This window comes from Aquarana catesbeiana, linkage group LG02 (genome assembly GCF_042186555.1).
Source record: "Aquarana catesbeiana isolate 2022-GZ linkage group LG02, ASM4218655v1, whole genome shotgun sequence".
Taxonomy (NCBI): Eukaryota; Metazoa; Chordata; class Amphibia; order Anura; family Ranidae; genus Aquarana; species Aquarana catesbeiana.
This window is the reverse complement of record NC_133325.1, coordinates 173,094,360-173,119,457: the sequence shown is the minus strand read 5'-3', so window position 1 is coordinate 173,119,457 and position 25,098 is coordinate 173,094,360. Positions and strand designations below refer to the sequence as shown.

At 42.5% G+C, this 25,098-nt stretch overlaps 1 protein-coding gene across 1 annotated transcript in view; it reads left to right on the top strand.

The window, feature by feature from the left end:
• LRP1 (LDL receptor related protein 1) overlaps positions 1–25,098 on the top strand; it is a 523,305-nt gene that overhangs the window by 493,007 nt on the left and 5,200 nt on the right. Inside the window, exons 84-88 of the mRNA XM_073613827.1 lie at positions 9,224–9,392; positions 10,249–10,353; positions 14,385–14,449; positions 22,490–22,583; positions 23,369–23,513. Coding sequence (XP_073469928.1) covers positions 9,224–9,392; positions 10,249–10,353; positions 14,385–14,449; positions 22,490–22,583; positions 23,369–23,513 — 578 coding nt within the window. The remainder of the gene's footprint in view (positions 1–9,223; positions 9,393–10,248; positions 10,354–14,384; positions 14,450–22,489; positions 22,584–23,368; positions 23,514–25,098) is intronic.

Below are 25,098 nucleotides of genomic sequence, written 5' to 3'. Positions count from 1 at the left end.
CAAATATAAGCGTTTCTCAGCAGTTCTGATTATTAGGGCTGCAACTAACGATTCTTTTCATAATCGATTAGTTGGCCGATTATTGTTTCCATTAATCAATTAATCGGTTAATAACCTTAATAAAAAGTGTGGTGTATAATTTAGTTAATACGTAAAGTTTTTAAAAAAGGGCAATTTATTCTTAAATATCTCTATGCAGTGGTAAATATAAATAACCAACGATATGGTTAGGGAGCAAAATATCTAATCCACTCTGAGAATAACAGATCGAAGAGAAATCCTGTATATACTATTAGAGGAGAGATATACTGTATATACTATTAGAGGAGAGATATACTAGATATACTATTGAAGGGTCAATCTGGTAAATATCATCAGACTCAGAGATCAATTTTTTTTTATTTAAAAAACAAACAAAAACAAATGTCTTCCCTCAAAAATTTAATTTTAAGAACGTTCGTTCGATTTTCTAATCGTTAGTGGGGTCAAATCTATGTTCATTTTCAACCACAGTGATGGGAAAATTTGGAAATAATAGAAAGCTTCTTGGTGAAAGGAATTATCAGACAGTGTATGTGGTTTCCGTTCAGAAATTACCGTATTTATCGGCGTATAACACGCACAGGCGTATAACACGCACATTCATTTTAAGAGGGAAGTTTCAGGAAAAAAACTTACATTTTAAATAAGGAACTTTGAAGCAAAATAAGGGTCAGTGCCCATCTGCAGCCTCACCATTGCCATCAATGCAGCCTGATCAATGCCCATCTGCAGCCTCACAATTGCCATAAATGCAGCCTCATCAGTCCACATCAATGCAGCCTCACCATTGCCATCAATGCAGCAGCCGGATCAATGCCCATCTGCAGCCCAGAGGATACAGGGAGGGGGGCAGGACGAGTGCTGACAGATTACATACAGTGAGAATCTCATATGATAGACAGAACAGTGGTCCAATGGCGGCCCAGGAGACGGGACTTCCTATTACAGAGGCCGCCAAGTAAAGAGGAGATTCTCACTGTATGTAATCTGACGGCGCTCGTCCTGCACCCCCTCCCTGTCCCCTCCGAGGCAGCTAAAATTGAAGTATTGGCGTATAACACGCACGTGTAATTTACACCCAATTTTGATGGTGAAAAAGTTAGTGTTATACGCCAATAAATACAGTACATTCATTTTAAAAACAAGTGAAAATTTCAAACAACATTCTATAATTCAGCGAATGTACAAAGATTTTTCGTCTGAATATTCTCGTCTGAAAATTGATCCGTGTGGCCAGCACAAGGCTCGGTACACACCTATGCAGTTTGCTTTTGATCTGTTTCTGCAGTGCTTCTGCTGTGTGTTTTGATTTTTGCGCACGTGATTTTGCTGCAATTTGCGTTTTTGAATTTTTTTTGGCCAATTTGTTGTTGGGCAGATTAAAAAACACAAATTGCTGCAAAAACGCATTACATGCTTTTCTTCAGCTTCTCCATTGAAGTATATTGAACCAAAAAAGCACCATTTTGCGTTAAAAAAAAAAAAAAGTCCCCTGACCCTTTCCACGCAGCGGCTGAAAAAAGCATAGATGTGAACGTGTCCCATAGGAAACCATGTAAATGAACTGTAGTGCGTTTCTACAAAAAGCACATAGGTGTGAACCAGGCCTAAGACGTTTAGTAACATAATGGGGTTAAAAAAACTAAAATTAGCCCTTTATAGTACAAAAAAAGCAAATAATCACTACTGTATGGGGTTCATTTTTTTATTGTAGAACTGTGAAAGTAATATTTACACTAGCTATTATTTTCTCTTTTTGTACTATAAAGGGCTCATTTTAGTTTTTTTAACCCCCGTTATGTTACCGGCCGATGTTACTATGAAAATAGTAATCGATTAATTTCATAATCGATTAGTTGACGATTAATCGATTAGTTGTTTCAGCCCTACTGATTATATACCTTATTACAATTTCATAGGCCCCTCCCCCTACTTGCTGTGTGCAAATTAACCCCTTAGACTCAAATTTTGATATAGGATGCAGGCATCGGTCATTCAACATTAAAAGGTTTTTTTTAATATGTTAAACATTTGAAAATTTGTTTTATCCTTCTATAATCCTAAACAACTAGGTTTGGGACCCAATTGTTAAAATCAGTTTGATATAAACTAGGTACAGATCATATTTTTGCTTGTGTAGGGCTGAAAAGCATAGAATCAAAAATAGATTCCCATTAATAAAAAATCTGAATGGATATTCCCAATATATCAGTAAATAAAGAAATACAAAATTAAAAATACAGGATTCTCACATCAGACTTTTATATTCTGTTCTGGAATGGAATGAATGCCTTCCACTTCATTCCTGTCTGTAAAAGATAACTTAATTTAAATTTTTAATTAAAAAAAATCTACATTTAAACCTCTTGGGGCTAGAATTTTGAGGCGGTATAGCCACTCTCCCTCCTTTTGAGGGACTTTTTAGTGCAGTGATCAAATCTTCTCCCTTCTATTTTGTTATCAGTCTTTGTAGTCTTCCCGTGTAATTGGACCTAAAAGTTTTGATGATCTTCCTCTCATCCCTAGTGTCTGCATGCATAACACCTACAGCACCAGTCAAAAACGTTCTCAAAGGAAGGCTTTCTATCATGAATATAACTCTTCACTAACAGATTATTCAAGGTGGGGGCCTTGGTGAAGAGCACTTTGGGTCTTGGGGGTAATATCATCCTGAGGACCAGATCCTTCTTAAGTAGAGACCAATATTGCTTAATCTTCACAACTTTCTCCTTGCTTTCACAATAGGGAAGAATACAAATAGGGGTTTTCTCATCTTTATTTCGCACCCCCTTGTTACACAGAAGGGCTTTTCTGCCTGCCTCCAAAATGTACCAAAATGAAAGGGTGGCATTTGGCATTCCTGATACAGGAAGACTTTTTTCCGAGCACTGGGCTGAACTTAATAGCGGCTTTACTGTCATGACTATGTTCAGCGATTAAGTGCAATTTAATAGTGCCTCTGCTTTTGTGCTTAGGACTATGCGTACCAAAAAGACACCACAAAGACTAAAAAGGTACCAAAGGTTTCACCCCCAGGCGCTTAGCGCTAGGATCTCCAGTCACATCTCCACACTGTCATCCTTGCCTGAAATACCAATTATGGCAAGCCAGGGTGAGCCATTGGAACAATTTTATGGTGCAACTGCTTCTCACATCGCAGCCCCTGTATACTTGACTGAAGAAGTCTTTTCCTCCACCCTGCGGGTTCTGGAAGGAAGATTAGCAGCTTTAATCGCATCCTCCATTCAAATGGATAGGAAGCGTGCTAGTTCTCCCTCTCCCACTTTAGACCCTTTGCAAGGGGAACAGTGGGCACAGGATGAGGTGTTATCCTCAGGCGATCAGAAGGAAAGACAAACCGATGATTCCTCTGCGGAGGAAACAACGGTAGATTAACCTTTTTCAGCCTCACAATCTGAGAAATTGCTGATACAATCTCTTATGGAGTTGGTTTGTTCTACTTTCATGCTACCCCTAACGGAGTCTGCTGAAAGCTCGGTTTCTTCCTTGGGCTCCTTAAAACCTTCACAGCCTTTGCATGCGTTTCCTGTTCATGCATTACTAGAACAGCTTATTTATGCTGAATGGGATCACCCAGATAAGCATTTCTCCCTCCAAAGAGATTTTCAATTCTTTATCCCATGGAGGAGAAATTCACCAAAAAATGGAAGGTACCAGCAGTTGATGCTGCGATTTCCAGTGAGTCTCTCTTGTCCAGTAGACAATGCACAAATGCTTAAGGATCCAACAGATAAAAGGTTGGAATTCCTGTTAAAATCCTCTTTTTTCCTTGGCAGGTGCCATTACTAAGCCTGCAGTTGCTGCAGGCTGAGTAACTGCAGGTGTCTGTCAGTCCCTAAAGGACCAATTTAGACAGGCCCTTAAAGAGGTTCCTGCACAACAAGCACAATTGGCCGAACTGCCTTAAGCATTATGCTTTGCCATAGATGCCATTAAAGATTTATTCACCAGGCGTCCCGCCTTACGCTTATGCTAGTACATATGCGTAGAATCCTGTGGTTAAAAAATTAGTCAGCCAAAGCACCATGTAAAAAGCTCCTGACTGGATTCCTTTTTCTTGGGGATCGGCCATTCGGGGATGATTTGGACAAATACATCCAAACAATTTCTAGTGGGAAAAGTACTCTTTTGCCAGTCAAAAGAAAGTATAAACGCCCTTCATTTAAATGGGCTCTTTCTCCTGCGCCAGGGGCTTGCGCCTCTAGGCAGTGGCGACGGCCTCCGCCGTCAGACTCTAGAGAAAAACCTCAGGGTCAGGCCCAGGCTCAAAAGAAGGGCGGGAAACCTGCAAAGCAGAATCCTAAAGCCTCATCATGAAGAGGCACCCCCCCTCGCCAGGGTGGGGGGGAAGACCTCTACAGTTTTCAGAAGTCTAGCAAGAGGAAATTCAGGACAGATGGGTCATCTCCATGGTAACTCTGGGGTACAAGCTGGAATTTTGGGACTTTCCACTGTCTCATTTCCTGAGGTCAAACGTTCCCAAAGATCCAGAGAAAAGGCAATCTCTGTTTCAGGCACTAGACCGATTAATGGCTCAGGGGGTGATCATACAGATCCCCACAGAAGAGCAAGGTTTGGGGTTTTATTCAAACCTCTTCACAGTACCAAAACCGAATGGAGATGTCAGACTCATTCTAGATCTAAACAATCTAAATCCGTTCCTGAAGATCCGCTCCTTTTGCATGGAGACGATCAGGTCAGTGGTTTCTATCCTACTAGGAGAAGAACTTCTGGCGTCTATCGACATCAGGGATGCATATCTGCATGTTCCTATATTTCCCGCTCACCAAAGGTTCCTGCGGTCGAGGTAGAACAGCAGCATTTGCAGTTTGTAGCCTTGCCCTTCGGGGTAGCTACCCGGGTGTTTACAAAAGTCCTGGCCCCACCTCTAGCCAGCTTAAGGGCGCAGGGCATAACAGTCTTGGCGTACATAGACAATCTATTGCTAATAGACCAGTCGGTGGCTCATTTAGAGGAAAGGGTGCGCATTACAAACAGTTACCTGTAAAGTTTGGGTTGGATTCTCAACCTAGAGAAATCTTCCTTAAAACCGATGGAAAGGCTGGAGTACCTGGGTCTGATCATAGACACAGGCCAGAAAAAAGTGTTCTTGCCTCAGGCAAAAATCAACTCCATAAGAGAGCTGGTGCCGGATGGTCAGGTCAAAACGCGATCCCTCCATTCGCCTTTGCATGAGGTTGCTAGGAAATATGGTGGCTTCATTCAAAGCAGTTCCCTATGCCAAGTTCCATTCAAGGCTGTTGCAAAACAGTATCCTGTCTACTTGGAACAAAACAATTCAAGCTTTAGACTTGCCAATGCGGCTGTCCCCAAGGGTGTCCCAAAGCGTCAGTTGGTTACTAACCCAGAATTTGCTGAAAGGAAAATCCTTCAGACCAGTTATCTGGAAAGTGGTAACGACAGATGCCAGCCTTTCAGGTTGGGCAGCAGTACTAGAAAAGACAACTGTCCAGGAACAGTGGTCAAGAGCCGAAAGAACCTTGCCCATCAGTATCCTAGAGATTCGGGCAGTGCATCTGGCTCTAAAGGCCTGGACTTCCAGGTTACAGGATTGTCCTGTCAGGATCCAATCCAACAATTCCACAGCTATGGCCTAGATCAATCACCAAGGGGGCACCAAGAGTCTCTCAGCGCAGAGAGAGGTGAACCATATTCTAACTTTGCAGATAAGGAATGTTCCGTGCCTATCTGCAGTCTTCATTCCGGGAGTAGAAAATTGGCAGGCGGACTACTTGAGTCACCAGCAGTTATTCCCAGGGGAATGGTCTCTTCACCCCAACATTTTTCGGGCTGCTTGCCAAATATGGGGGACTCCGGACGTAGATCTTTTAACTGCCAGATTCAACATGAAGTTAGTCAACTTCGTGTCCAGGACAAGGGATCCACTCGCATGCAGAACATATGCGTTGGTGACCCTGTGGGATCAGTTCTCACTGATCTATGTATTTCCCCCTATTCAGTTGCTGCCACAACTTCTTTGCAGGATCAAGCTGGAAAGAAAGCCGGTAATTCTGGTAGCACCAGCATGGCCCAGAAGGTCATGGTATGCAGAAATCGTAAAGATGGCCGTGGAGGGTCCATGGTCCCTCCCACTAAGGCCAGACCTACTCTCACAGGGGCCGATATTCGATCCTACCTTACGGTCTCTACATTTAACAGCTTGGCTATTGAAACCCACATTCTGAAGAAACGTAGGCTTTCTGGGTCAGTTATCTCTACCCTGATTAATGCAAGGAAGCCAGCTTCCAGAACTATATATTATAGGGTCTGGAGGGCTTATGTTTCCTGGTGTGAATGCAAGGGTTGGCACCCTCGGAGATATATCGTAGACAGAATTCTTGCCTTTCTACAGTTCTTTCTTTCTACAAGGGTAGGGATGAAATTGGCTTCGAGTATTATTAAAGGCCAAGTCTCAGCTTTATCAGTCTTATTTCAAAGACTGCTTGCTACACATTCTTGAACTTAGTTTTGTCAGTGTTACAAAAACAGCCATTTGAACCGATACAGCATATTCCCTTAGTCCTTCTGACAAGGAAGCTGGTGTTCTTGGTTGCTATATCCTCAGCAAGGAGGGTTTCGGAATTGGCTGCTCTTTCTTGTAAAGAGCCATACTTGATTATTAATGAGGACAGAGTGGTGTTACGACTTCGTCCACACTTTTTGCCAAAAGTGGTCCCAAAACCATGTTCCAGGGAAGAGAAGTCACTACATTGTCTTGATGTGGTGAGAGCAGTGAAAACTTATTTAAAGACAACTGCTCAGATTATTTATTCTGCCAGAGGGTCCTAAGAAAGGACAGGCAGCGCCGAAATCCACTGTCGCGAAGTGGATTCGGCAGGTTATAATTCAGACTTATAATTTAAGGGGTAAGATTCCCCCTTTTCAAGTCAAAGCGCACTCTACCAGGGCGGTTAGTGCTTCTTGGGCAGTGCGTAACCAGGCTTCCATGGCTCAGATCTGTAAGGCCGCAACTTGGTGTCCAGTACATACATTCACCAAGTTTTATCAAGTGGATGTAAGGAGGTATGAGGAAATTGCCTTTGGGCGCAGTGTGCTGCAGGCAGCAGTATAGGTCCTCAAGTCTGGGGGTACCCTGCGGTTTGTGTCTCCCTCCCCTCAAGTAGCATTGCTATGGGACGTCCCATTAAATTATTAACTTAAGCTCTGTGTCCCATGATGTACGATAAAGAAAATAGGATTTTTATAACAGCTTACCTGTAAAATCCTTTTCTTGGAGTACATCATGGGACAGAGGTCCCTCCCCTCTTTTTGGGGTTTAAGTATATTGCTTTGCTACAAAAACTGATGTGCTCCTGGAAGAAGGAGGGGTTATATAGGGAGTGAACTTCCTGGATTGGGTATACCAGTGTCCATCACTTAAAGGTGCCTATATACCCATTAAGTTATTAACTTAGGCTCTGTGTCCCATGATGTACTCCAAGAAAAGGATTTTACAGGTAAGCTGTTATAAAAATCCTATTTTTCAACTTTCTCTCCATCAGGTCCTAAACACATCCCAAGATGAGGGTTTCTTTCCCGAAGGGAAAATTCTTTCTCGAAGAGCCCACACTCAAGTTTTGAGATTAGAGAGACATCTCCAATGATGTTCTCAATTAGAGTTCTAAGCACCATGGCAGACTCATTCAGTGCTGAGTGAAAATTGCATCATCTATGACTGGCTTTACTTTAAAAGAAATTGCCCCCCCCCCCCCATCATCCCCTTTTATTGTCTCACTCCGTAAGTTGTTTCATTGTTTTGTACTATGCTCTGAACTTTGTGCAAATGACCAGACCAGTTATTTTAACAGTTTAATTGGTTATTTCCGCAAGCAATAAAAAACATTTAACTTCCAAAAAGAATATATACTGTAGCATTGATCTGGTCATTGGTATCTGTGCTTTTTTTACAGTTTGGAGTATGTTTTTCTGTCTGTAATTTGATTTATTAGATATATCTGGGGGTTTTGGGTTGACTAGCTACTTGAGTGTCTTTCTGTCAGCTTTGCTGTGACATTATATGGCCACATTTGTCCAAATACACATTTTCTGCATAGTCACTTATGCCTTAGTATCTCTGTGCATAATAGGGAGATAGGGCAAGGTGAGTGCAAGCATTCTGTTCTCCTCTTGCATGGCACACGCTCTGTGTGTTTCTGCTGTGTAAACATCAATTGATGCCTTCTCTTCAGCTGTGGAAATGGTCTATATGTTTCTTTGGTAAAGGAGAGAGCACTAAAAAAATATACATGTTTGATGTTTTTATGAACATTCTTTCTAGCTAATATTTCTTTACCTGCAGTCTTGGCAATAGCTTTGTTTTGCAAGTGTTTCTTCATTGTTTAATTTCCATCTAAAATAATACATTTTTTTGGTGGACCATGGTAGGTTTAGTGACCTGTTGGCTTTTTATATCTCTCAGGATTTTAAGATTTCTTTTCCAGTATTTGCCTTGTTGACACCCACCTTTTCCACACATTTGAAACTGCAACTGGGGCAGTATACTGGAAAGGGGAGGTAAACAAACCTGTAAAATAAAGCTTGGAGACCTCATCATTAAAGTCTTTGAAATATATTAAAGCCATTAGGTGGTTTCATTCTCTATCCTCTGCCAAAGAATTCAATTTATTTTGGGGTTACTAGATCCTGGCAGCTTACTGTTCAGTATGTGATAGAATAATAAAATTACATAAGCTACTGTATGATATTGGTTGAAAATGGAAGAATTAAACAGGCTTTCTGCTTTCAACAGGAAAGTAGAAACTCGTTTATACCTCCAAAATACATAAAGGTTGGGTGTTCGGCTCAGGACCTCCACCAATAAACTGCTTTTAGAAAAGTCATCTTGCAGCTGCTGCTGTACTCAGTGGTGCTGATTTTTGTGTCTCTACCATTGCAGCTCACAAACCTGTTGCTAAATCAGTAGTATGATAGTTGGAACTCTGCAGGTGCTTTTTATCTCTTTAAGTGTTAAGGGTTCTGCGCAGGGAGATCCCTACATGTCTGCATTGGAGAAGGAGTTTGCATTTTTGTGTTGAAACAAACTTTCATCTTTATTCATAATAGTGCTTTGTGATTTGCACTTTGGTTTGCTCAAGTTTGTGAGTACTTCAAAATCTAACAAAAGACTTGTGTGTTAAAGGAAAATGTTACAATTACTGCGATAATGATGGCGTCTGCCAGCTCAGTGCTAACGGGACCAGGCAGTGCCGCTGTACACCACTCTTTGAAGGCAGCCGATGTGAAAAGAACAGATGCGACCGATGCAAGGATGGAAGATGCACCATGAAAAGTGGAGATGTTCTATGTGTGTAAGTCTTGCAGAATATGGGGAATCTTATGCCCTTATCATAGCTGAGGTGTATATATTGCCAGTCTATAGATTAGGCCTACAGTAAAGCACATCAGAGGCCTTTACTGGTTTCTCCCTCCGATAATGACTGCTGTATACCATTAATGCACACTCACTAAAAGAATAACTAAATGCAAAACCATTTTGGACAGATTAAGGGAGGGTTATAACCCCTTGGTTTTGGTTCTGCCATTGATTCCATTGGCTAAATTTCCCTTTGCTTCCTGTCTCATAGTCAATACAGTTAGTGAGAGGAAATCCCTCCAAAGTGGGGGAATTTCAGGTTGTCACCTGGATTGCCTAAACTAGTGTCCCCATCGAATGATTTCCCCATTGTACCTGTTATTTTGACCCACATTTTGGGATTTTCTTTCACTTTCAATGATAATGGTTAACAGGACAAATCGAGAGAGTGAATCTCCCAAACAGAAGCACTGACAGCATTAAAAACTCGACAAGTATTCTAATTTCTCACCACTCTATCCAAAACAAAACAAAACAGTTTTGCATTACACATACTTTATAGTAAGGTAACTCCCAAGATCCTTTATTATCTTTTTTTTCCGCTGTTTACAAAAAACCTCAAAGTGTAATTATTAGTACTATTGCATTTAAATTGACCCCTTAATATAAACTCAATGCAGTTTCAAAAAACATTCTTTTTACCTCTTTTGTATGCATGTGGAGATGAAATATAAAAATAAGTAAAGTGTAGTGTTGCAGCTGTTTGGCATATGATAGTCTTTGATCAAATCAAAACGGTTCTCCATTTATGTAAGGCTGACGGTTTTCATTTCCATTTCATAATTTTGAAGGTGTACTGATGGACGTACCGCCAAGTCTTGCTTGACATGTGACAATTACTGTCTGAATGGAGGAATATGCAGTATCAGCCGTTACACAGAGATGCCAGATTGCCAGTAAGTATCAAGCTGGAAATGGGAAATTAGGCTCAAAGCTAAAATTACAAAGTGCATGTCAGGGCAAAATTAAAACGATCATATGCAGTACATCTCTACACATGTCCCCATGTATAGTCTCTTCACAAAAACTGGAAGTATGGAAAATACCTATTGATTTTGCCAGAAACACAGTGAGATGCTAACTTCCTTTAATGAGCTGTGAGCTGCCTCTGCTGCACTAAAATCCCAAGCTGTATTGTCAGTCCCGTGTGATTTCTTGCTGAGTGAGAAGTGGGGGTATTAAGTTGTCCAGCAGGAGAGAACTGGGCAGGATTGATAGCATTGCTTAAAATTTTTAAGTGGAACTACACTGCATCTGAGCACCACAAACCAAAAACGCTATTTAATGCATTTTTAATATTCAGTGCAAACTCACCCATCCATCCATCCGTCTCCATGCTTTATTATGCTGAGAAATCACTTTGAAAAACACCCCCTAGCATTTCTGGCTGTGGCCATCTTGAGTAAGGGCAGATGATTTGTGTAGCACGGGGGTTGGCAGCCCGTCGATCGCAGGCTACCTGTCGACCGCGGGTAGGTGACAGGTAGACCGGGAACAGGTCTGCGCCGCTTTCTACTGCTAGCTGCTGGTCTCTCCCCTCAGCCTCCTCCGCCGAGCCTTCGGTCCTTCTCTCTCCCTCCCCTCTTGCCTCCTTCACCACTATCATCAGTGAACAGTGGAGAGCGAGAGGCAGCATGGGACAGAGGGTGGGCGGAGGAGCTGGCCAAGTTAACTTTTCTAGTTAACTTGCAAGTGATTGGTTGCTAGGTCCTAAGCAAACAATCATCAGTTTGTTAATATGAAAAGTCACTAGGCCAGCTCCTGCTCCCGCCCCCTGTCCAGAACTGTGCTGCTTCTTGCATCTCATGCAAACAGGTAGGATGCAATGAAACACTGCTATGGGATAGGGGGGGACACTGCTGTGTGCGGGGGGTGGGGGTGATGTGAAGGGGACAGTGGACACTGTTATGGGAGGGAAGGGGGGGGACACAGCTGTGTGTAGGGGGTGCGGGTGATGTGAAGGGGGCAGTGGACACTGCTATGGGCAGGCCATTCTGAGCGCAACGCACTCCCGACCCCTGCATTCTGAGCGCAACACACTCCCGACCCCTGCATTCTGAGCGCAACGCACTCCCGACGCCTGCATTCTGAGCGCAACGCACTCCCGACCCCTGCATTCTGAGCGCAACTCACTCCCGACCCCTGCATTCTGAGCGCAACGCACTCCCGACCCCTGCATTCTGAGCGCAACGCACTCCCGACCCCTGCATTCTGAGCGCAACGCACTCCCGACCCCTGCATTCTGAGCGCAACGCACTCCCGACCCCTGCATTCTGAGCGCAACGCACTCCCGACCCCTGCATTCTGAGCGCAACGCACTCCCGACTCCCCTGCATTCTGAGCGCAACGCACTCCCGACTCCCCTGCATTCTGAGCGCAACGCACTCCCGACTCCCCTGCATTCTGAGCGCAACGCACTCCCGACTCCCCTGCATTCTGAGCGCAACGCACTCCCGACTCCCCTGCATTCTGAGCGCAACGCACTCCCGACTCCCCTGCATTCTGAGCGCAACGCGCTCCCGGGCCCTGCATTCTGAATGCAACGCGCTCCCGGGCCCTGCATTCTGAGGGTAACGCGCTCCCGGGCCCTGCATTCTGAGGGTAACGCGCTCCCGGGCCCTGCATTCTGAGGGTAACGCGCTCCCGGGCCCTGCATTCTGAGGGTAACGCGCTCCCGGGCCCTGCATTCTGAGGGTAACGCGCTCCCGGGCCCTGCATTCTGAGGGTAACGCGCTCCCGGGCCCTGCATTCGGAGGGTAACGCGCTCCCGGGCCCTGCATTCGGAGGGTAACGCGCTCCCGGGCCCTGCATTCGGAGGGTAACGCGCTCCCGGGCCCTGCATTCGGAGGGTAACGCGCTCCCGGGCCCTGCATTCGGAGGGTAACGCGCTCCCGGGCCCTGCATTCGGAGGGTAACGCGCTCCCGGGCCCTGCATTCGGAGGGTAACGCGCTCCCGGGCCCTGCATTCGGAGGGTAACGCGCTCCCGGGCCCTGCATTCGGAGGGTAACGCGCTCCCGGGCCCTGCATTCGGAGGGTAACGCGCTCCCGGGCCCTGCATTCTGAGGGTAACGCGCTCCCGGGCCCTGCATTCTGAGGGTAACGCGCTCCCGGGCCCTGCATTCTGAGGGTAACGCGCTCCCGGGCCCTGCATTCGGAGGGTAACGCGCTCCCGGGCCCTGCATTCTGAGGGTAACGCGCTCCCGGGCCCTGCATTCGGAGGGTAACGCGCTCCCGGGCCCTGCATTCGGAGGGTAACGCGCTCCCGGGCCCTGCATTCGGAGGGTAACGCGCTCCCGGGCCCTGCATTCGGAGGGTAACGCGCTCCCGGGCCCTGCATTCGGAGGGTAACGCGCTCCCGGGCCCTGCATTCGGAGGGTAACGCGCTCCCGGGCCCTGCATTCGGAGGGTAACGCGCTCCCGGGCCCTGCATTCGGAGGGTAACGCGCTCCCGGGCCCTGCATTCGGAGGGTAACGCGCTCCCGGGCCCTGCATTCGGAGGGTAACGCGCTCCCGGGCCCTGCATTCGGAGGGTAACGCGCTCCCGGGCCCTGCATTCGGAGGGTAACGCGCTCCCGGGCCCTGCATTCGGAGGGTAACGCGCTCCCGGGCCCTGCACTCTCTTGTAATACTTTTTTTTTTATGTTCACTGCATTTGCAATCTACATTTGGGGTTAACAATGCATCATCACCTGCAGTAGATCACAAAGGTAGTGCGTTTTGAACACGGTGCAGGAAACACTCATGCAGCATGCCTTTCCGGCATCGTGCTCTGGTCAGCCCTAACAGGACACTGTGCCTGGTGATCTTTGACTTCATCAGTGTTGTTCAGGTAGATCTCCACCTCTCTAAGGTTGCCTACCCCTGATGTAGCATTTATATCCTGGAATCCATCTGCCCTTAGCTCAGGCATGTGGGCAGAAGGGTATGCTTAGCTGAGAAACTCCCTCCTCCCCTCCTGAAGACTCATGGGATGTATGACATCATACTTCCTAGGCTTAGAAACCAAGAAGTAACTGATGACATGTAAAATAAAGTTAAAAACAAGTGAATATGATATATTTTATCTATTTAGTAACAGAGTGAAGCTCGACTTTGAGACAAAACATGAGGACATGATTATGTTTTGCAGAGGTGTTTCACATTTGTTTTTTGCCTAGACATACACTGTAAAACCATTTTTAGTAAGTTATAGTTGCAGGGAGCTGTTGCGTCATTTATTTGGAAGCATATGTGATAAATCTGTCTCTTCTATATTCGCAACACCCACATCAGAGCACTTGGAATGTAAGTTTCATGATTTCACAGACTGATGTTCAACTACAAGGTTCAGTAATACACTTACATAACAAATCTTACTTTATGAGAAAGTACTTTTAATTATGTTTTAGCAGCAGTAGTATGTTGCAGAGATGTGGAGGGTGAGTATGTTCCGTAGTCCAGTTAAGGAGAACTAGGCAAGGCTGACATGACTGCTTGGGATTTCAGTGCAGAAGATACATATTTGTCAGCTCAAACAGGAAGTTGACATCTCACTGTATTTCTGGCAGATCAACAGGTTATCTTTCTTTACTTGCAGCCATTTTGAAGGGATAGAACAGGGAATTATGTATGTACAGTATTTCAGAAATGTACTGCATTTTTTTTTTTTGACAAGACATATACTTTAAAGAAAATAAACAGTGTTCACAAAAAATATATGATTGGAAAGATCATGGTTTAAAATAAACCTTTAGGACTGAGATACGTATTTATACTATTGCCAGAAAAGATCTGTACTATGCGGTAATAATGCAGAAACTATAAGAAGATATATATCCTGTAATGATCATTCATTATGTGATATACAGCTGATATTTACAATTCTAGCTGTAGAATACTTCTTCCTATATGTGCAGTTGTTCATATAACTTTACATTATCTTTCTAGGTGTCCGTCTGATAGAACTGGTCCAACATGTGAAGAGTTTGTAGGACAGTCACAACCAACATCAAGTAAGTGTATATCTTTGCACTTTAATGCCTTGGCACAAAGCTTTGCACCAAATACTTTCTGGTTAGTAACTTTTAGCCTGCTCTTTGGTACACATTACTTAGGTAAAGTATGTCTCATGGAACCTCAGCGCAAAGAATTTCAAAATATGTCAATGCGCCTAGGTGTCCTTAGTGACAGACGTGGTGCAGCATTAGTACTTTTTGTAGGACAGTCACAACCAACATCGAGTGCGTATTTATCCATGCCTTGACACAAAGCTTTGTAGCAAATACTCATATACACATTTAGGCCTTGCCTTTGGTCTTTCTTTATGGTTAATTCTTCATTTTAAGAAAAGACTAGTAATTACATACCATGCATAGAGGCAGTACAGATCATGGAAAAAAGGACTTCAATGATGGCACTTTCGCCTAGCAGTAAGAAGGGTCGCTGGTTTGAATCCCAACCACGACACTACCTGCCTGGAGTTTGCATGTTCTCCCTGTGCCTGCGTGGGTTTTCTCCAGGTACTCTGGTTTCCTCCCACACTCCAAAGACATGCTGGTAGGTTAATTGGATCCTGTCTAAATTGTCCCTAGTATGTATGAATGTGAGTTAGGGACCTTAGATTGTAAGCTCCTTGAGGGTAGGGACTGGTGTGAATGTTCAATGTATATGTAAAGCACTGCGTAAATTGACGGTGCTATATAAGTAACTGAAATAAATAAATAACTGCAAAGGACAACAGATATCAAGCTTTAAACAATCTACACTGATGTTCAATACTGCATATCAAGAGCTAGATATAGATTCTCCAGCATGTGCACTACCTCCACTGAAAAAGAGCTGTTGCAAACAAATCTCAGGGATCTTTGGTTTTAGAAAAAAATTGGTGTGTTTAATGAGGGATGGGGTTGATATAATGTGGAAAATAAAATTTAAACAGGATATAAAGGTTGGGAAGATGTAAGTATTGAGTAAAAGAAAGGAAGATGATAGGACAAATCTCAGCAAAGATAGTCAAAAGATGAGAGAGAAGAAGAGAGGGGAGCTCTTAATATAAAAAGATTAAAAAGAAGAGGGGATATAGGAACTATGGGTGAGGGGAACGTGGGGGATGGATGGGGATTGATACAGTATGTACTCATTTGTGCATGTATTCCAGCCAGTAAGACTAAGGGCTTCTTCTGTCCCCTGGATAGTGGATGAGAGTTCCTCCATATATTTGATTCTGACAAACCACTGTGCTATTGTTGGAGCGTTCTACCAACTACCAAGTGCTGGACTACAAGCCTTGTGATTGTTGACAAGATAGATGAGGATGGAGTGTTTGTAGAGTAGGCCCTCCTGGGAAAAATATTATGATGGTAGAGAAAGAAAGATGTGTCATTTGCAATGTATCTGTCTGCGAAGGAATAAGCCCACTACCTCTCTACAGCACCAACATGTTTTGGGAAAATACATAGAAAACAGAGTATCCTATACCATTAGTTTAACTTATAGCCTTCTTCTTGATACACATTACTTATGGAGGATTTATGAGTAAGGTGAATTAGCGTAATTTTTGGTCTGTAGAAAGTGTGGTCTGTAAGTCATTCTCCATCTCTTTATTAAAGGAGTAAGAGTTTTTAGAGGCCGAGTTTGTCAATGCTGGATAACGTTTCAAAAAAGTATGTCTTGTGGACCTGTCTTACATAGTTAGTCTGGCTGAAAAAAGACAAAAGTCCATCTAGTTTAAACAATAAAGGGGGGAACGTCTTTTTTACAATCCTATATACACAATCCCATACCCACAGTTGACCCAGAGGAAGGCAAAAAAACAGTAATGCATGATCCAATTTGCTTCAGCAGGGAAAAAAATACTTCCTGATCCGCCAAGAGGCAATCGGATATTCCCTGGATCAAAAAAAGAAATGGGTTTCTGCTGCGCTAAATAACACTAACACTAAAACTGAAAAAAACAATAACAGAACAAGCAGCCAGCACAATATTGGTGAACGACAATAATGCAATATATATAAAATAGGTTCAGTGCTAAGAAATGTCTATAAAACTTTTCTTGATCCTCAATTGAAAATGATAATGGTATAGTCCATAGGGTATAACAGGAAAGCGTGTGAGAGAGGATCACCACCACCGGCACCCAGACAAACTGCCTTTTACCCTCCTCTTTGGACCCTTATTACAGGGGTCAAATAGGCATTACATAGAAGAGGAAAACCTCAATCAGCCATAAACGACCGGACACCAGCAGATATAGCGAACTGGAAGCAGGATGGACAGCACTCTCCATACTCGATCCCCGTTCTCACAAATGTTGAATCCATATACATAGTTTGGCCCATGCAATAAAGCTAAATGCGTCTCACAGTGCAGTAGGTTTTATTGGATATTTTTTTTTCTAAAAACTCTATATTACACTCACATGCTTTCGATGGAAAAAAGGCACTGAATAATGGCTTAAACTGCCAGGAAGATGGCTGCCATGTCCCGGCATACACTCTAGTCACATAGCATCACAAGCTCCTCCCTACGCGTTTCATCATATGGCCCTGACAACGTCAAACGTATGAGGAGTGCAATATAGCATTTTTTAGAAATAAATAATCTTCTAAAACTTACTGCACTATGAGGTGCATTTACTTTTATTGCATGGGCCAAATGTATGTATATGGATTCAACATTGTTAGAACATGGATCAAGTGTGGAGAGTGCTATCCATCCTGCTTGCAGTTTGCTATATCTGCTGGTGTCCGGTCGTTTATGGATGATTGAGGTTTTCCTCTTCTATGTAATGCCTATTTGACCCCTGTAATAAGGGCCCAAAGAGGAGGGTAAGAGGCAGTTTGTCTGGGTGCCGGTGGTGGTGATCCTCTTATACTCTTTCCTGTTATACCCTATGGACTATACCATTATCATTTTCAACTGATGATCAAGAAAAGTTTTATGGACATTTCTTATATATATTCCCTGGATCATACATCTTACATCTTCCCTGGATGCATACTTCTTAAAAATGGTCATAGAAGTGCCTACTTTCCAAAATGGGGTCATTTGGCTGGGTTTTGTATCATCTTGGCATTTTATGGCCTTCAAAACTGTGATAGGTAGTGAGGAGTGAAATCAAAAATTTACGCCCTTAGAAATTCTGAAGGCGGTGCTTGGTTTTCGGGGCCCCGTACATGGCTAGGCTCCCAAAAAGTATCCCCATACTCAGGAGAAGCAGCAGAATGTATTTTGGGGGTGCAATTCTACATATAACCATGGCATGTGTGAGCAATATATCATTTAGTGACAACTTTTTGTAAAAAAATTTTTTTTGTCATTCAATCACTTGGGACAAAAAAATAAAATATTCAATGGGCTCAACATGCCTCTTAGCAATTTCCTTAGGGTGTCTACTTTCCAAAATGGGGTCATGGGGGTGGGGGGGGGTTGTACTGCCCTGCCATTTTAGCACCTCAAGAAATGAGATAGGCAGTCATAAACTAAAAGCTGTGTAAATTCCAGATAATTCACCCTAGTTTGTAGACGCTATAACTTTTGCGTAAACCAATAAATATACGCTTATTTTATTTTTTTACCAAAGACATGTGGCTGAATACATTTTGGCCTAAATGTATGATTAAAATTGAGTTTATTGGATTTTTCTTATAACAAAAAGTAGAAAATATCCTTTTTTTTTTTTCAAAATTTTCGGTCTTTTTCCATTTATATTGCAAAAAATAAAAATCGCAGAGGCAATCAAATACCATCAAAAGAAAGCTCCATTTGTGGGGAAAAAAGGACGCAAATTTAGTTTGGGTACAACATTGCATGACCGCGCAATTACCAGTTATAGCAGCGCAGTGCTGTGCCAAAGTGTAAAAAGTCCTCTGGTCTTTGGCCAGCCAAATGGTTTGGGGCTGAGGTGGTTAAAGAGCAGAGGTCTTGTTGGCTAGTGTGTGGTTCAAAGCAGTGATTGAGCATGTTATTTGAAAAGTTTGTGTATCAATTTTTAGCTAGCTTTATGATTCTTGTACATTTAGATGTATCATGGCTCTGTTAGGGAAATGATGAAAAATAAAAGTGTGCTATCTCAATATATACAAAGTGTAAAAATGAATTCAAAGTCTTAATACACAAAATTTTCAAAGTGACAAGTGCTTAAAAAACGCATTGAAACATATATAAAGTGCAAATGCAATTGAACATGAACTTTAGCAAAGTACAAGGAAATACTGATAGCACAAACATTATTGTCATAAAAATCTGCTGTTTATCAGCATAATTAATGTATATGTATACAAGTAAGATGGTGAAAAAAATGAAACTAATGTCCCTCATCCACTATACAAGTGCCATTGAATGAGTCATTCTTTCTAATTTCATTACCCTGTGATTACCCTCGGGAGCCTTTGGCCACGTGGAATTGCGGAGAGGCGGCTGTGTGGAGTGGTGTCCATCCTAGCTGTGGAGTTCTAATGTGTGCACTCGATCCTTTTGGATCTGGCAAGAGGCCATTTTTACCCTAAGAGCACAGTGGTGATGCACTTATTGTTGAAGACTCTACACTTCATTCAATGGCACTTGTATAGTAGATGAGGGACATTAGTTTAATTTTTTCATCATCTTACTTGTATACATATACATTCATTATGCTGATGAACAGCAGATTTTTATGACAATTTTTGTGCTATCAATTTTTATGATTGTATTTCCTTGCACTTTGTTAAAGTTCATTTTCAATTGCATTTGCGCTTTATATATGTTACAATGGGATCACCTAAGGGTGATAAGAGGTGTTTTTTAAGCCTTTGTCACTTTGAGAATTCTGTGTGTATTAAGACTTGGATTTAAATTTTACACTTTGTATAAATTGAGACAGCACACTTTTATTTTTCATCATTAACATACATCCTGGTATTTAAGGAATTTTCGATGCAGCAGTCTTAGTTATTGGTCAAGCGCAGTCGAGATAAATATTACCAATCTGTTAGGGAAATAAGGGAGGTCTGTAAGAAAGACACCGAGGTGTGTCTTGGTCCAGTGAGAAATTCAGCCAGGTTGAAATGGGAATCTTCTCTGTGTTTAAGAATTAGAATAGCTCTGGCAAATGAGAGTGGGATGTAGTTGCAAAGATTTGCCATCTTTATCATTGGAATGTGGAATGGATGTCCTCACTTATGTTGGTGATGTATATTCAATAAGGTCAAGCAGTGGTTTCTAGAATTCTGCATAGAGCATAGATATGTGGCAAAACATGGCTATGGGCACTGTCGTGCTCAAAAGGGTCTTTTAGCAAGCCTTTCCCAAAATATCCTCCATTTATAAGTGGAGCCCGCATAACACATCTGTCAAGTTTGCTCTGCATGGCGGGACCTGTTCAATTGAGTAGTTGGTAGCTTTTCCAACAGAAAATTTTGTGTAGCTGTCTATACCAGATCTGGCTTTTGGTATCGCCATCTTCAGCATGCAGAGAAGTCCGTTTTTGGCTTTTGGTTTCATGCAGTTTTGAGGGAAGATGAAAACGAGATTCAATAGAGGTGTTAGCATTCTCTAAGGAGGTCACTTTAGATGCAGACCAAGTTGGTAAGAATTGCAGCAGAGCCTGGAAATAAAGGTCTCTCTGGACATCACCTCCCAAAGAAGGCTCTTCGATCCAGATGATGAATTGGTTTGCTAGAGTGGGGTGTGAATCGGAGAGTCGGGAGAATGAGGCTACTATTGATTATGTATAGAGCTGGCAGAGAAAGAGGTCTCTAACTGCATTGCCTCTGATTGGGGTTTTAGTATGAAGGGAGGGTCCTACTTGGGAGATGGTGCAGAACTAGAAGTTCACGGTAGGAAGTACCACCGAATCCCCAGTATGTCTTGCTGTGCTATGGATGCCTGGCCTTTTGCTCCTTTTTAAGTGCATTTTTCAGAAAAACTGCCAAGAAGTAGACATGTGCAATTTGTTTGGTTACAAATTTTTTTTTTTTAACAAATTTAGACAAATTTGTTAATTCGGAAATATCCGAATTTCAGAAGATTCGGAAATTTGAAAATCCAAGAATAAGAATGAAAATCAAAAAATTCAAAAGAACGAAAATCAGAAAATTCAAAAACCTGAAAACTCGAAAATCTGAAATAATAACTAACTAATAATAACTTACCTATACTTTAATAGTTAGTAATAGTTATTGGATTTTCCTTTCAAATTTGGCTGTTAGCGAACGTAACAAATAGGAATTTATCCGAAGTTACGAATTATTCGTAATAACGAATGCCATATCTAAATGAATGGAACGTAACAAATTAATAATAAAAAATAACAATAATAACTTATTATTATTTATTATTATTTTGTTTCGTTCCATTTGTTTAGATGATGCATTCTTTATTTTGGATAATTCGTAACTTCAGATAAATTTGTATTCGTTACTTTCATTAACAGCCAAATTTGAAAGGAAATTCCAATACTTATAATTTAATAGTTAGTTTTTATTAGTATTTTGAATTCTTGGATTTTCGTTCTTTCTAATTCTCAGATTTTTCTTTCTTATTTTCGGATTTTCGAATTTACGAATTTCAAATTTACGAATTTTCGAATTTACGAATTCCGAATTTTTGCATTTTACGAATTTTTCTAATTTATGAATTTCGAATTTACGATTTTTTTTCATTTTTCGAATTTACGAATTTTTTAAATCTAATTCTTGGAAAAGCTTGTGAAAATCTCATTTCCATATAGATTTCTAGATATAGATTCCTGATATAGATTGCCATATCGGTGTTTTATGCCTTACATGTTGATATGTATAGTTCCATATATAGTGTATTTGGAGCTAATGTCTACACAATGTCTACATATTTTGGCAAACACCAACTCTAATTAATAATTTTAAACAGTTTGTGAAATTAAGTTAAAAAGCAAATTCTACGCTGTATAGGCTACAAACGAGTGTGTTCTGGCGGGGGGGAATTGCTGTACAAATGTTGAATCGCAATGGAGCTGTTAGGTTTTCTTTTGTTCAACCAAAAAAATTGTTGGTGTGTACCAGGCTTTACTCCCTGGAATTACTGGAAAAATGAGGCAAGGGGCTCTTAGCCATACACAGGTTATACTGTGTCATGTTAATAACAACTCAGAATTTCGGGGGGGGGGGTGTTAATACCCTAAAGTCGCTACATTTTAGGTGGTGGTCTTTAAAGTGACCCAGTTACTAAAGTCTAAAATAAAGCTAGCCCGTAAGAGATGGCATATACTTACTTTTCCAGCAGCCTGTGAGTTAAAATTCAGACGCATTGCTAATCTCTGGCCTTTGGTTATGTCTGATACTTAAGTGTTTGTGAATACCTGCTTTATGCTTAGCAGCCATTGGGAGGAACCATAGTGTGAGGCGAAGGAGCTGGTATTCAGTAGGCCTAGAAGTACCATATACCTGCGATAGATTAGCAACATGGCAAAATTTTAACATACAGGCCGCTGGAATTGTAATCATATAAGCATCCTCTTTTACATGCTGGCTTCATTTTACTTATGCCGCGTACACACGAGCGGAATATCCGACAGAAAAAGTCAGACGGAAGCTTTTCATCGTCTATTCCGATCGTGTGTGTACCTCATCGGACTTTTTTTTAGAAAATTCTGACGGACCTAGAAATGGAACATGTTCTAAATATTTCCGAAGGAACCAATTCCTATCGGGGAAACCGCTCGTCTGTATGCTGTTCCGACGGACCAAAAACGACGCATGCTCTGAAGCAAGTACGAGACGGAAGCTACTGGCTATTGCACTTCCTTTTTCTAGTCCCATCGTACATGTTGTACGTCACCGCGTTCTGGACGGTCGGACTTTGGTGTGACCGTGTGCAGGCAAGACCACTTGAGCGAAATTCCGTCGGAGAAACCTTCGGAGTTTCATTCCGACGGCAAAACCGGTCATGTGTACAGGGCATTAGTGACTGAGTCACCTAAGTCACCCTTAACTGCTGCTCAAATAAACACAGTTGAGTAAGAAACAAAAAACGTTTTATATACACTTAATTCTTCATGCAGTGACTAATGCTTTCTCCTTTTGATGTATTTTCTGCAGAGACCACCTCCGTTGTAATTCCAATTGTGGTAATATTGTTACTTCTCCTTCTTGGAATTGGAATATTTGCCTGGTACAGACACAGGATGAGCGGGTAAGAACAGCTAATTTATAAATGACATTAGTGATCTCCTAAAATGGCGGTGTATGTTTGTTCATCTAAAAAATAAATGTGATAAAAAACATTTCCTACATATCGTTTATTTGTACTATTAGCTACATTAATAATACTGGAGATTCTCTTTGTGGTGTAAGATATGTATGAATCACACTAGTGAAAATATTTCTTGACCCCTCTTGTATGACCGAATTTAAGATATTTATTGAAGCTATAATAATACTATAAGAAAAATATCATATTGTGATTCGTGCTATATTGAGAGCTGCTGTCACAATATCAGCATTTGATACCCCTGTATTGCAAAGGATGTGTTTTATACACCTGCTACAATTCTCATATTGTAGAATAATATTTGAAGTCTTCTCTATATTATGCAGTATTTACTCCAAATAAAATAACACTACTGGCTACCTCTGTGTTGTGGAGTATACAATATTTACCTTGGCTGCAATAGTACTTCTCTGTATCCCCTGTATTGTGAGGCACTGCATGTAATGTTTATATACAGTAGTATTCTTGTGTACCCCATTATTGTGAAGAATGCAATATTGACTCCAAAGTAATACTTATTATAGTCTATGTACAATGAACGAAGTAACATTTTTACCGACTATGAGCATACTGCTTGGAGGCAACTATACAAAAGTTCCACCAACAAAATTTCTGTTAGAGACGGCCCTATGTTGTGAACTTTATTCTATCAGCTATAATATTTCTGAAGACTTCCCTTCAATTAGTAATAGGAAATGTTTTCACAGGGCCAAAGGTTTCCAGCACCAGCGAATGACCAATGGAGCAATGAATGTAGAGATCGGCAACCCAACCTACAAAATGTATGAAGGCGAGCCAGATGATGATGTGGGAGAATTGATCGATGCAGACTTCACTTTAGACCCAGATAAGGTAAAATGACAATTTTAATAACACAAAATTTAAATTTTGTTAGCTGTCTAAGTGCTCCTTCATTAACTCATGGACTATAATATGTGAGTCCTCTCAGTCCTTAATTCCTCTTAACCTCTTTCAGGCTTAGACTCATTGCTTTGGTAATGCTGCTTTTTCTCCTTAGCCTCTCTCAGAGCTTGAGAGTCATTTCTAGGAAGTCCTGTTTTTGCATTTTGTGTCAAAAATAAGTTATTTTGGTGAGCAATGTAGGTTGATTTGCTTGAGCATTTACTGTCAAATGATAACACGGAGGGGGTTCATGCAGAGAGGGGTGTGTTGCGCATATATTTATATAATGAGCTCATTAAAGAGATATTGTCACTTTGCCTACCCCGGACAAAGTGACCATATGCACTGATATACCCCTCCCTAGCAAGGTATATTCATTAGGGGTGCTGAAATTAATCGTTGCATCGATGTATCGCGATTCGGGTGTCCCCGATGCGGCATCGATGCATAAGGACCGGAAAATCGATGTCCGGTGACGTCATTAGTAGCCCCGCCCCTCCCGGGAAAGCACTCCGAGCGTATTTTTAAAATGCCTTTATTTTAATGAATGTTGTATGACAATAGATGCTGTGCCCCCGCTGTATGTGCTTTTTAAAAAACAATGTCGCTTTATACCGAATTTCGCCGTAGTAGTACGATCATGTGACTCTCGGCCCGTCCCGCCCCTCTCCGCTCTCCTTTCAGCTCTCCTCTTTCGTCTCCTGGGTCCTGACGTCAGCGGGGATTTCTCAGTCCCGCACGCCTCTCTTCTGATACGATAACTATAGTCAGCGGGCGGGACTGAGAATTCCCCGCTGACGTCAGGACTCAGGAGACACGTGAGAGGAGAGCGGAGAAGAGAGAGGAGAGGGGCGGGACGGGCCGGGAGTCACATGATCGTACTACTACGGCGAAATTCGGTATGTGGTGACATTGTTTTTTAAAAGCACATACAGCGGGGGCACAGCATCTATTGTAATATAACATTAATTAAAAGAAAGTAATTGTGTGGGGTTAGTGATGGCTGCATTTAATGGGCACAGGTGGCTGCATTTGATGGGCACAGGTGGCTGCATTTGATGGGCACAGGTGGCTGCGTTTGATGGGCACAGGTGGCTGCGTTTGATGGGCACAGGTGGCTGCGTTTGACGGGCACAGGTGGCTGCGTTTGACGGGCACAGGTGGCTGCCTTTGACGGGCACAGGTGGCTGTGTTTGACGGGCACAGGTGGCTGTGTTTGACGGGCACAGGTGGCTGCGTTTGACGGGCACAGGTGGCTGCGTTTGACGGGCACAGGTGGCTGCGTTTGACGGGCACAGGTGGCTGCGTTTGACGGGCACAGGTGGCTGCGTTTGACGGGCACAGGTGGCTGCGTTTGACAGGCACAGGTGGCTGCGTTTGGGCAGCACAAGTGGCTGCGTTTGGGCAGTACAAGTGGCTGCGTTTGACGGGCACAGGTGGCTGCGTTTGACGGGCACAGGTGGCTGCGTTTGACGGGCACAGGTGGCTGCGATTGACGGGCACAGTGGCTGCATTTGACGGGCACAGTGGCTGC